The sequence below is a fragment of the Myotis daubentonii genome, chromosome 6, assembly GCF_963259705.1.
Source record: "Myotis daubentonii chromosome 6, mMyoDau2.1, whole genome shotgun sequence".
In the NCBI taxonomy this organism is placed as follows: Eukaryota; Metazoa; Chordata; class Mammalia; order Chiroptera; family Vespertilionidae; genus Myotis; species Myotis daubentonii.
Window position 1 is genome coordinate 102,045,166 of NC_081845.1, and position 13,057 is coordinate 102,058,222.

Consider the following 13,057-nt stretch of genomic DNA (forward strand, 5'->3'; position numbering starts at 1 on the left):
GCAATGGACCCTTGAAAACATCCGTCCCATTTGCATGGGGGGGGAGGGGGAGTGGGAGGGGGGGTGTGCGGGATGGGGGAGGGGGAGACCGGAGACGCAAACCCACCGGACGTAGCGGCCCTTGGAGGTCATGGGAGGCAGAGGCTGAGGTGGATGTGAATAAAATGTGTATGCTTTCGTTACTTAGCTCTGAGCCCAGGACGCCAGAGGCCACCAGCAGTCAAACAGCCCCGTCAGAGAGCGGGGGTATAGATGTGTATGGATCTGTCCCTGTTCGTCAGTCTATGTTGTTCTCTGTATTCCACAAATGAGTGAGATCATGTGGTATTCAATTTTCTCTGACTGGCGAATTTCACTTAGCATAATGCTCTCCAGTTCCATCCATGCTGGCAAGAATTCCTTCTTCTTCCCACTTTATTACCGCAGTGTAGTCTTCCACTGGGTAGATGTACCACAGTTTTGTGTGTGTGTGTGTGTGTGTGTGTGTGTGTGTGTGTGTGTGTTCGTGTTGGTGTTTACTGCATTTCTGTGAAATGTTCCAGACACACACACCCCCCCCCACTCCCCACACTACACCCCCACGCCCCTAGAGGCATATCCCTGGAGGCATCTCCCTACAGAAAAGCAGCTTAGGGTTTGGCCCCTCCCTTGGGCGGGCCCAGGTGCCAATGGCACCTTGAGGGCTTCCAGTGTGGTGGGAGCAGGGACACCTTGCAGGCGACATGAACCCATCTCTGGAAGAGGACACTGAGGCTGAGTCAGGTGAAATTGATTTGCATAAACGGGTCAGTTCTCAGGAAGACGGGAAGCTGGAGTTGAAGAAGCTGAGGGCCAGGGCGAGGGTACCCTTCTGAACAGGGTGCAGAGTGGGGGCCTAGGGAGAGAATGCCATCTGTCTGCAGTCAAACAGCTTAGCCCTACCGAGGGAGGGCATGACTCGTCCCTGTGTCTGTGGGGCCCTTCGGAGCAGGGTCTGAGTGCGGCGAGTGCTTGTCTGTGCGTGACTGCGGACGTAAACACCCAGTCACGCACAGACGCTCCTTGATGTGAATGGTCCGTCGGCATCCATGAGCACCCTTCAGCCCCTGCCTTCTCGTAGGCGGCGCGCCCCCTGCTGGCTTGTCCTTCCCCCCTCAGGTCAAGTCCCGGCACCTGTTTCTGCCTTCCCCAGAGGTGGCTGCGGGAGGGTGACTTGCATTAGCGCTACTCGACCAGCAGAGGGCGGGACGGGCTCTTATGCCATGCTTGGGCTGGGCCCTCGGGTCCAGCTCCCTCTCTGGATGAATGCTCAGGCCCCTGTCCAGAGACCAAGTACGGGCCGGGCCGCATGGGCTTGCCGAAGGGTTGAAAGCATTGAAAGGCTGGATTAATGTCATTACTAAGGAGGGCTTATTTTTTATTTTTATTATTATTATTATTATTATTATTATTATTTTATTTCGCGCTCCCGCGCGTGCAAGCCTGTGTGTGTGTGTGTGTGTGTGTGTGTGTGTGTGTGTGTGTGTGTGGGCAGGGCTGTTTTTTGTTTTTCTTTTAAGAAGTTGTGTGTGTGTGTGTTTTTAATTTTAAGAGGAGGGTTTTTGCCTGTTTGTTTGTTTGTTTGTTTTGTTTTGTTTTTTAAACCCAGTCAGAAGATCCAGTCTTCAAAGTGCATGCAAGCTGCTCCTTCCAGGGGGCCCGGACTGAATGTTCCAGGGCATCCCCAGGAAGGCCTGCAGGGATGGTGCCTCCCCATTCTGGAAGGTGTTCTGGACTCTGCCAAACAGGATGAAGTGTTTTGCCGACAGCCAGAGGAACCCGAAGTGGTTCTCATCGAACAGGATGAAGACCCCAGGGCGGCGCCTGGCGGAGACGAAGGTAGGTAAGTGCACACTAACGGTTTCCAGGACATAGGAACACATCCTGCTGGCTCTGGGGGTAATTCTGGTCTCTCGAGCCCACGTCCACAGCCAGAAGAAACGGAACGGGCTGCTCCTCCGAAGCTGCAGCCCTGGACTCCCCGACGCTGGGCTGGGCAGGGCTCCGCCAGCCATAGCCCTGGCTTTCCTCAGTCCCGTGTTCTTGCTGCGGCTGCGGCCGCGGCTGCTGCTCCCGGATCACCTGCTTGCCAGTCTCCTGGACCACAGGGGAGAGCTCTTTGAAGTTGCGGAAGATCTCGCCGTCTGGCGGGTGGATGCGGCGCATGAGGTGGATCTCTAACTTGGTGTTCATGCACTGTCCCGTGATGTGGGGGACCCTGGCATACTTCCCGCCATTTGGGCTCCGGTGACTTGGCAGCCGCCATTTTGCTTTTAAATATCTATCTAATGATCTTCTTACCGTGTGGAAGGAAGGGGGATAGAGAATTAGAAACCTCAAAGATGGAGAAACCTCAATCAGCTGCCTCCTGCAGACCTCCTGCTGGGCATGTGCCCACAAGCGAGGTATATGCCCTCGGCTGGAATCGGACCTGGGACCCTTTAGTCCGCACGCCGATGCTCTGTCCACGGAGCCAAACCAGTCAGCCGCCATTTTGAAAGGGCAAAGGTCAATCCCTCTCTTTTACCCTCTCTTTTACCGGCCGCCCCAAATCCCGCGTTTTAACTTCCCCGTTTTCGTAGCACAGAATAATACGAGTACAAAACATTGCACAAGTATACTTTTTACTACACAAAGGTGGATGAATACCTTTGTGTTGTTGGTGCGGGTGCGGGTGCAGGCGGGAGTGGGGGGAGGTGTGTGGGTGTGGGTGTGGGTGTGGGTGTGCTTCTGCGTGTGCGTGTGCGTGTGCGCGTGTGCGTCTGTGTGTGTAAAACCGCAGTCACGCACGGACACTTCTGGATCTGAATGGTCGGTCGGCATCCATGACCACCCTTCGGCCCCTGCCTTCTTGCAGACAGCGTGCCCCCTGCTCGTCCTTCCCCGCTCCGGTCAAGTCCAGGCACCTGGCTCCGGCTGCAGGAGGGTGGCTTGCTTTGGCGCTTCTCGGCCAGCCGAGGGCGGGACCAGCTCTTTGGCCCAGGCCCCAGTCAACCCAATCTCTGTTATCCACAGCCAAAGACTGTGTCAGGTCCAGGCCATCTGGTCGACCGCCCCTCCCCCACCCCCACCCCCCATCCCCCTCCCTCTGTGGATGAATGGCCAGGCCCCCGCCCAGAGACCAGGTTCGGGCCTGGCCATCTGGGCTTGCCGAAGCGTCAGAACGTTGAAAGGCTGCATCAGCGTGTTTTCTATGGAGGTTTTTTTGTTTGTTTGTTTTCCTTTTTTTTTTTTTTTTGAAGTTTTTTTTTTGTTTTGTTTTGTTTTGTTTGGAGGTATTTTGTTTTTGGAGGTTTTTTTTTTTTTTTTTTTTTTGTTTTGTTTTGTATTTATGATTTTTGTTGTTGTTGAGGGAAGTAGTTTCTTTGTTTGTTTTTTTGTTTGTTTGGTTTGTTGGTTGGTTGGTTGGTTGGTTGGTTGGTTGGTTGGTTGGTTTTGAATAGACCCATTTCTGTTTATTATGGCCAAGGTGAAAACGCCAGCTCCTCCACAATAGCTACCAGTAGAATTGATCCCCAAAATGACTAGGTACAGCACAGGTGTTTTTCGGAATTTTATTTTAATAAAATAAACGTTAAAGAGAAAACTTTGCATGAGTTTCCAATCCTATTTGAAAACAGAAGAAACAACTCCCCAATTGGCCACAGGTCCCCGCCAGCCCGCCCTCGGGAAGCACCGCGAGACGGTTTCCAGGCCTAGCTCCAGCACGCACGCACTGGCTGGGTGGTGCTTTAGCTGGTGTCCATCATGGCGTCGGAAGCGTCCAGCTGGGCGTCCAACTCCTCGGTGCCCCCCATCGGGTTGTAAGCGTCCTTCTGGGAGTCCCACTTTTTGGTGCCCCTCAGCGCGCCGCCAGTGTTCACCTGGGCGTCCAACCTTTTGGTGCTCCTCATGGAGTTGTAAGCGTCCAGCTGAGCGTCCAACTCCTCCGCAGAGATCTGTTGCTGTGAATTGCGTCCGGTGCCCCGGCCTGTAGCCCGGCTGCCTCCGCCCAAGCCTCCAGATCCTCGGTGTGGAGTCACCCCGCCCCTGTTGACACTCTGTACCGGGCTGCGCTGCGTGTGTATCTGTGAGGTGACGAGCTGGATGTTGAGGGGACGGCCATCCAAAGGGGCGCCGTGGTACTGTCTCATGGCTTCGAGGGCGTCTGCCTTCCGCGCAAAGTGCACGTGGCCTGTTCCCAGGCTGCGGCCGGAGCGGTCGTAGTGGACCCCGGCCTTCTTCAGAGGCCCGAACTCCGCAAACAGCTGCTGGACGTCCTCGTCGGACACTCCGAAGGCCAGGTTGGACAGAAGCAGCTTCCCCCCGGTCACCGGGCCGGCGCCCCTGCCCAAGCCCCTGCGGCAGCGGTCGTGTTGCCACTCGTCGGGAAGCTGTCTCAGCGGCCTGCTGTAGGGCGCCGGCCGGTTCCTGCCTCGGTCGAGGGCCGCCCGGTTCCGGAACGGCCCGCCGCCCCGGCTCACTGGAGCGGTGGTTTGCGCTCCGCCATTGCGGCCTCCCTGGGAGCCGGCCCGGCCTCGGTCCCGGCCTCGGTCCCAGCCTCGGTCCCGGCCTCGGTCCCGGCCTCGGTCCCAGCCTCGGTCCCGGCCTCGGTCCCGGCCTCGGTCCCAGCCTCGGTCCCGGCCTCGGTCCTGGCTTCGGTCCCTAGCCCCGCCGCTGCCGCCCCGCTGGCTCCGGTTCGGCCCAATGATGTCGTCCAGAGACATGTTGACTTTGTCGGCCATGGCGGGCCGGAATCGGCCTCAGATCGAGCCCGTGCGGGAAGCACGCCGGCCCTTCCCTTGCAGCGCGCGCGGGCGCCGGAGCTGTTCCTGAGCGGGCCCCAGATGTTGGGGTCCAGGCCCTGGGATTCCCAAAGGTGTGGACGGACTCCTCGCGGAAGCAGAAATGACACGCAGACAGCTGTTCAGACGGAGACAACAGAGTTCAGACGCGCCTTCTTCAGGGCTGAGAAGGTCTGTGAACCATAGACCCTGCCAGGTGCTGCCGCCCCTTCTTATATAGTCCCAGAGCGGTGGTGGGTGGGAGGAGCCAGAGAGGCCCACCAATCAGCCGCTCCCAGGAATGAAGCGTCACCGTTTGGGAGACCCCAACCTTAGGGTGGGGCAGGTGGCGCATCTCAAGGAAAGGTTCTCCTGAAAGTGGCTGCTATGCCTGGGGTGCTTGACCGGCGGGCGCCTCTTGGGCAGGCTCCTCCGACCCGGGACCCGTGAAGAGTGTTGGCGGGTTTTATTTTACTTTATGTTATTATTATTATTTTTTTTTATTTCTGTGCTCATTTCTCTTCATTCATTGCAATTGATTCTATCTCTCGGCAATGGACCCTTGAAAACATCCGTCCCATTTGCATGGGGGGGGAGGGGGAGTGGGAGGGGGGGTGTGCGGGATGGGGGAGGGGGAGACCGGAGACGCAAACCCACCGGACGTAGCGGCCCTTGGAGGTCATGGGAGGCAGAGGCTGAGGTGGATGTGAATAAAATGTGTATGCTTTCGTTACTTAGCTCTGAGCCCAGGACGCCAGAGGCCACCAGCAGTCAAACAGCCCCGTCAGAGAGCGGGGGTATAGATGTGTATGGATCTGTCCCTGTTTGTCAGTCTATGTTGTTCTCTGTATTCCACAAATGAGTGAGATCATGTGGTATTCAATTTTCTCTGACTGGCGAATTTCACTTAGCATAATGCTCTCCAGTTCCATCCATGCTGGCAAGAATTCCTTCTTCTTCCCACTTTATTACCGCAGTGTAGTCTTCCACTGGGTAGATGTACCACAGTTTTGTGTGTGTGTGTGTGTGTGTGTGTGTGTGTGTGTGTTCGTGTTGGTGTTTACTGCATTTCTGTGAAATGTTCCAGACACACACACCCCCCCCCACTCCCCACACTACACCCCCACGCCCCTAGAGGCATATCCCTGGAGGCATCTCCCTACAGAAAAGCAGCTTAGGGTTTGGCCCCTCCCTTGGGCGGGCCCAGGTGCCAATGGCACCTTGAGGGCTTCCAGTGTGGTGGGAGCAGGGACACCTTGCAGGCGACATGAACCCATCTCTGGAAGAGGACACTGAGGCTGAGTCAGGTGAAATTGATTTGCATAAACGGGTCAGTTCTCAGGAAGACGGGAAGCTGGAGTTGAAGAAGCTGAGGGCCAGGGCGAGGGTACCCTTCTGAACAGGGTGCAGAGTGGGGGCCTAGGGAGAGAATGCCATCTGTCTGCAGTCAAACAGCTTAGCCCTACCGAGGGAGGGCATGACTCGTCCCTGTGTCTGTGGGGCCCTTCGGAGCAGGGTCTGAGTGCGGCGAGTGCTTGTCTGTGCGTGACTGCGGACGTAAACACCCAGTCACGCACAGACGCTCCTTGATGTGAATGGTCCGTCGGCATCCATGAGCACCCTTCAGCCCCTGCCTTCTCGTAGGCGGCGCGCCCCCTGCTGGCTTGTCCTTCCCCCCTCAGGTCAAGTCCCGGCACCTGTTTCTGCCTTCCCCAGAGGTGGCTGCGGGAGGGTGACTTGCATTAGCGCTACTCGACCAGCAGAGGGCGGGACGGGCTCTTATGCCATGCTTGGGCTGGGCCCTCGGGTCCAGCTCCCTCTCTGGATGAATGCTCAGGCCCCTGTCCAGAGACCAAGTACGGGCCGGGCCGCATGGGCTTGCCGAAGGGTTGAAAGCATTGAAAGGCTGGATTAATGTCATTACTAAGGAGGGCTTATTTTTTATTTTTATTATTATTATTATTATTATTATTATTATTTTATTTCGCGCTCCCGCGCGTGCAAGCCTGTGTGTGTGTGTGTGTGTGTGTGTGTGTGTGTGTGTGTGTGTGTGGGCAGGGCTGTTTTTTGTTTTTCTTTTAAGAAGTTGTGTGTGTGTGTGTTTTTAATTTTAAGAGGAGGGTTTTTGCCTGTTTGTTTGTTTGTTTGTTTTGTTTTGTTTTTTAAACCCAGTCAGAAGATCCAGTCTTCAAAGTGCATGCAAGCTGCTCCTTCCAGGGGGCCCGGACTGAATGTTCCAGGGCATCCCCAGGAAGGCCTGCAGGGATGGTGCCTCCCCATTCTGGAAGGTGTTCTGGACTCTGCCAAACAGGATGAAGTGTTTTGCCGACAGCCAGAGGAACCCGAAGTGGTTCTCATCGAACAGGATGAAGACCCCAGGGCGGCGCCTGGCGGAGACGAAGGTAGGTAAGTGCACACTAACGGTTTCCAGGACATAGGAACACATCCTGCTGGCTCTGGGGGTAATTCTGGTCTCTCGAGCCCACGTCCACAGCCAGAAGAAACGGAACGGGCTGCTCCTCCGAAGCTGCAGCCCTGGACTCCCCGACGCTGGGCTGGGCAGGGCTCCGCCAGCCATAGCCCTGGCTTTCCTCAGTCCCGTGTTCTTGCTGCGGCTGCGGCCGCGGCTGCTGCTCCCGGATCACCTGCTTGCCAGTCTCCTGGACCACAGGGGAGAGCTCTTTGAAGTTGCGGAAGATCTCGCCGTCTGGCGGGTGGATGCGGCGCATGAGGTGGATCTCTAACTTGGTGTTCATGCACTGTCCCGTGATGTGGGGGACCCTGGCATACTTCCCGCCATTTGGGCTCCGGTGACTTGGCAGCCGCCATTTTGCTTTTAAATATCTATCTAATGATCTTCTTACCGTGTGGAAGGAAGGGGGATAGAGAATTAGAAACCTCAAAGATGGAGAAACCTCAATCAGCTGCCTCCTGCAGACCTCCTGCTGGGCATGTGCCCACAAGCGAGGTATATGCCCTCGGCTGGAATCGGACCTGGGACCCTTTAGTCCGCACGCCGATGCTCTGTCCACGGAGCCAAACCAGTCAGCCGCCATTTTGAAAGGGCAAAGGTCAATCCCTCTCTTTTACCCTCTCTTTTACCGGCCGCCCCAAATCCCCCGTTTTAACTTCCCCGTTTTCGTAGCACAGAATAATACGAGTACAAAACATTGCACAAGTATACTTTTTACTACACAAAGGTGGATGAATACCTTTGTGTTGTTGGTGCGGGTGCGGGTGCAGGCGGGAGTGGGGGGAGGTGTGTGGGTGTGGGTGTGGGTGTGGGTGTGGGTGTGCTTCTGCGTGTGCGTGTGCGTGTGCGCGTGTGCGTCTGTGTGTGTAAAACCGCAGTCACGCACGGACACTTCTGGATCTGAATGGTCGGTCGGCATCCATGACCACCCTTCGGCCCCTGCCTTCTTGCAGACAGCGTGCCCCCTGCTCGTCCTTCCCCGCTCCGGTCAAGTCCAGGCACCTGGCTCCGGCTGCAGGAGGGTGGCTTGCTTTGGCGCTTCTCGGCCAGCCGAGGGCGGGACCAGCTCTTTGGCCCAGGCCCCAGTCAACCCAATCTCTGTTATCCACAGCCAAAGACTGTGTCAGGTCCAGGCCATCTGGTCGACCGCCCCTCCCCCACCCCCACCCCCCATCCCCCTCCCTCTGTGGATGAATGGCCAGGCCCCCGCCCAGAGACCAGGTTCGGGCCTGGCCATCTGGGCTTGCCGAAGCGTCAGAACGTTGAAAGGCTGCATCAGCGTGTTTTCTATGGAGGTTTTTTTGTTTGTTTGTTTTCCTTTTTTTTTTTTTTTTTTGAAGTTTTTTTTTTTTTTTTGAAGTTTTTTTTTTGTTTTGTTTTGTTTTGTTTGGAGGTATTTTGTTTTTGGAGGTTTTTTTTTTTTTTTTTTTGTTTTGTTTTGTATTTATGATTTTTGTTGTTGTTGAGGGAAGTAGTTTCTTTGTTTGTTTTTTTGTTTGTTTGGTTTGTTGGTTGGTTGGTTGGTTGGTTGGTTGGTTGGTTGGTTTTGAATAGACCCATTTCTGTTTATTATGGCCAAGGTGAAAACGCCAGCTCCTCCACAATAGCTACCAGTAGAATTGATCCCCAAAATGACTAGGTACAGCACAGGTGTTTTTCGGAATTTTATTTTAATAAAATAAACGTTAAAGAGAAAACTTTGCATGAGTTTCCAATCCTATTTGAAAACAGAAGAAACAACTCCCCAATTGGCCACAGGTCCCCGCCAGCCCGCCCTCGGGAAGCACCGCGAGACGGTTTCCAGGCCTAGCTCCAGCACGCACGCACTGGCTGGGTGGTGCTTTAGCTGGTGTCCATCATGGCGTCGGAAGCGTCCAGCTGGGCGTCCAACTCCTCGGTGCCCCCCATCGGGTTGTAAGCGTCCTTCTGGGAGTCCCACTTTTTGGTGCCCCTCAGCGCGCCGCCAGTGTTCACCTGGGCGTCCAACCTTTTGGTGCTCCTCATGGAGTTGTAAGCGTCCAGCTGAGCGTCCAACTCCTCCGCAGAGATCTGTTGCTGTGAATTGCGTCCGGTGCCCCGGCCTGTAGCCCGGCTGCCTCCGCCCAAGCCTCCAGATCCTCGGTGTGGAGTCACCCCGCCCCTGTTGACACTCTGTACCGGGCTGCGCTGCGTGTGTATCTGTGAGGTGACGAGCTGGATGTTGAGGGGACGGCCATCCAAAGGGGCGCCGTGGTACTGTCTCATGGCTTCGAGGGCGTCTGCCTTCCGCGCAAAGTGCACGTGGCCTGTTCCCAGGCTGCGGCCGGAGCGGTCGTAGTGGACCCCGGCCTTCTTCAGAGGCCCGAACTCCGCAAACAGCTGCTGGACGTCCTCGTCGGACACTCCGAAGGCCAGGTTGGACAGAAGCAGCTTCCCCCCGGTCACCGGGCCGGCGCCCCTGCCCAAGCCCCTGCGGCAGCGGTCGTGTTGCCACTCGTCGGGAAGCTGTCTCAGCGGCCTGCTGTAGGGCGCCGGCCGGTTCCTGCCTCGGTCGAGGGCCGCCCGGTTCCGGAACGGCCCGCCGCCCCGGCTCACTGGAGCGGTGGTTTGCGCTCCGCCATTGCGGCCTCCCTGGGAGCCGGCCCGGCCTCGGTCCCGGCCTCGGTCCCAGCCTCGGTCCCGGCCTCGGTCCCGGCCTCGGTCCCAGCCTCGGTCCCGGCCTCGGTCCCGGCCTCGGTCCCAGCCTCGGTCCCGGCCTCGGTCCTGGCTTCGGTCCCTAGCCCCGCCGCTGCCGCCCCGCTGGCTCCGGTTCGGCCCAATGATGTCGTCCAGAGACATGTTGACTTTGTCGGCCATGGCGGGCCGGAATCGGCCTCAGATCGAGCCCGTGCGGGAAGCACGCCGGCCCTTCCCTTGCAGCGCGCGCGGGCGCCGGAGCTGTTCCTGAGCGGGCCCCAGATGTTGGGGTCCAGGCCCTGGGATTCCCAAAGGTGTGGACGGACTCCTCGCGGAAGCAGAAATGACACGCAGACAGCTGTTCAGACGGAGACAACAGAGTTCAGACGCGCCTTCTTCAGGGCTGAGAAGGTCTGTGAACCATAGACCCTGCCAGGTGCTGCCGCCCCTTCTTATATAGTCCCAGAGCGGTGGTGGGTGGGAGGAGCCAGAGAGGCCCACCAATCAGCCGCTCCCAGGAATGAAGCGTCACCGTTTGGGAGACCCCAACCTTAGGGTGGGGCAGGTGGCGCATCTCAAGGAAAGGTTCTCCTGAAAGTGGCTGCTATGCCTGGGGTGCTTGACCGGCGGGCGCCTCTTGGGCAGGCTCCTCCGACCCGGGACCCGTGAAGAGTGTTGGCGGGTTTTATTTTACTTTATGTTATTATTATTATTTTTTTTTATTTCTGTGCTCATTTCTCTTCATTCATTGCAATTGATTCTATCTCTCGGCAATGGACCCTTGAAAACATCCGTCCCATTTGCATGGGGGGGGAGGGGGAGTGGGAGGGGGGGTGTGCGGGATGGGGGAGGGGGAGACCGGAGACGCAAACCCACCGGACGTAGCGGCCCTTGGAGGTCATGGGAGGCAGAGGCTGAGGTGGATGTGAATAAAATGTGTATGCTTTCGTTACTTAGCTCTGAGCCCAGGACGCCAGAGGCCACCAGCAGTCAAACAGCCCCGTCAGAGAGCGGGGGTATAGATGTGTATGGATCTGTCCCTGTTTGTCAGTCTATGTTGTTCTCTGTATTCCACAAATGAGTGAGATCATGTGGTATTCAATTTTCTCTGACTGGCGAATTTCACTTAGCATAATGCTCTCCAGTTCCATCCATGCTGGCAAGAATTCCTTCTTCTTCCCACTTTATTACCGCAGTGTAGTCTTCCACTGGGTAGATGTACCACAGTTTTGTGTGTGTGTGTGTGTGTGTGTGTGTGTGTGTGTGTTCGTGTTGGTGTTTACTGCATTTCTGTGAAATGTTCCAGACACACACACCCCCCCCCCACTCCCCACACTACACCCCCACGCCCCTAGAGGCATATCCCTGGAGGCATCTCCCTACAGAAAAGCAGCTTAGGGTTTGGCCCCTCCCTTGGGCGGGCCCAGGTGCCAATGGCACCTTGAGGGCTTCCAGTGTGGTGGGAGCAGGGACACCTTGCAGGCGACATGAACCCATCTCTGGAAGAGGACACTGAGGCTGAGTCAGGTGAAATTGATTTGCATAAACGGGTCAGTTCTCAGGAAGACGGGAAGCTGGAGTTGAAGAAGCTGAGGGCCAGGGCGAGGGTACCCTTCTGAACAGGGTGCAGAGTGGGGGCCTAGGGAGAGAATGCCATCTGTCTGCAGTCAAACAGCTTAGCCCTACCGAGGGAGGGCATGACTCGTCCCTGTGTCTGTGGGGCCCTTCGGAGCAGGGTCTGAGTGCGGCGAGTGCTTGTCTGTGCGTGACTGCGGACGTAAACACCCAGTCACGCACAGACGCTCCTTGATGTGAATGGTCCGTCGGCATCCATGAGCACCCTTCAGCCCCTGCCTTCTCGTAGGCGGCGCGCCCCCTGCTGGCTTGTCCTTCCCCCCTCAGGTCAAGTCCCGGCACCTGTTTCTGCCTTCCCCAGAGGTGGCTGCGGGAGGGTGACTTGCATTAGCGCTACTCGACCAGCAGAGGGCGGGACGGGCTCTTATGCCATGCTTGGGCTGGGCCCTCGGGTCCAGCTCCCTCTCTGGATGAATGCTCAGGCCCCTGTCCAGAGACCAAGTACGGGCCGGGCCGCATGGGCTTGCCGAAGGGTTGAAAGCATTGAAAGGCTGGATTAATGTCATTACTAAGGAGGGCTTATTTTTTATTTTTATTATTATTATTATTATTATTATTATTTTATTTCGCGCTCCCGCGCGTGCAAGCCTGTGTGTGTGTGTGTGTGTGTGTGTGTGTGTGTGTGTGTGTGTGTGTGGGCAGGGCTGTTTTTTGTTTTTCTTTTAAGAAGTTGTGTGTGTGTGTGTTTTTAATTTTAAGAGGAGGGTTTTTGCCTGTTTGTTTGTTTGTTTGTTTTGTTTTGTTTTTTAAACCCAGTCAGAAGATCCAGTCTTCAAAGTGCATGCAAGCTGCTCCTTCCAGGGGGCCCGGACTGAATGTTCCAGGGCATCCCCAGGAAGGCCTGCAGGGATGGTGCCTCCCCATTCTGGAAGGTGTTCTGGACTCTGCCAAACAGGATGAAGTGTTTTGCCGACAGCCAGAGGAACCCGAAGTGGTTCTCATCGAACAGGATGAAGACCCCAGGGCGGCGCCTGGCGGAGACGAAGGTAGGTAAGTGCACACTAACGGTTTCCAGGACATAGGAACACATCCTGCTGGCTCTGGGGGTAATTCTGGTCTCTCGAGCCCACGTCCACAGCCAGAAGAAACGGAACGGGCTGCTCCTCCGAAGCTGCAGCCCTGGACTCCCCGACGCTGGGCTGGGCAGGGCTCCGCCAGCCATAGCCCTGGCTTTCCTCAGTCCCGTGTTCTTGCTGCGGCTGCGGCCGCGGCTGCTGCTCCCGGATCACCTGCTTGCCAGTCTCCTGGACCACAGGGGAGAGCTCTTTGAAGTTGCGGAAGATCTCGCCGTCTGGCGGGTGGATGCGGCGCATGAGGTGGATCTCTAACTTGGTGTTCATGCACTGTCCCGTGATGTGGGGGACCCTGGCATACTTCCCGCCATTTGGGCTCCGGTGACTTGGCAGCCGCCATTTTGCTTTTAAATATCTATCTAATGATCTTCTTACCGTGTGGAAGGAAGGGGGATAGAGAATTAGAAACCTCAAAGATGGAGAAACCTCAATCAGCTGCC

At 56.5% G+C, this 13,057-nt stretch overlaps 2 protein-coding genes across 2 annotated transcripts; both read right to left on the bottom strand.

The window, feature by feature from the left end:
* Positions 1-3,749: 3,749 nt before the first annotated feature.
* On the bottom strand, positions 3,750-4,742 carry LOC132237658 (THO complex subunit 4-like). The gene is made up of 2 exons (XM_059702277.1): positions 4,643-4,742; positions 3,750-4,480 (listed from the first exon to the last, which is right to left on the bottom strand). Exons 1-2 carry the CDS (start codon positions 4,740-4,742, stop codon positions 3,750-3,752), a joined length of 831 nt encoding a protein of 276 aa, XP_059558260.1.
* Positions 4,743-9,096: 4,354 nt separating this feature from the next.
* LOC132237659 (THO complex subunit 4-like) lies at positions 9,097-10,089 on the bottom strand. The gene is made up of 2 exons (XM_059702278.1): positions 9,990-10,089; positions 9,097-9,827 (listed from the first exon to the last, which is right to left on the bottom strand). Exons 1-2 carry the CDS (start codon positions 10,087-10,089, stop codon positions 9,097-9,099), a joined length of 831 nt encoding a protein of 276 aa, XP_059558261.1.
* Between the last annotated feature and the right edge of the window lie 2,968 nt (positions 10,090-13,057).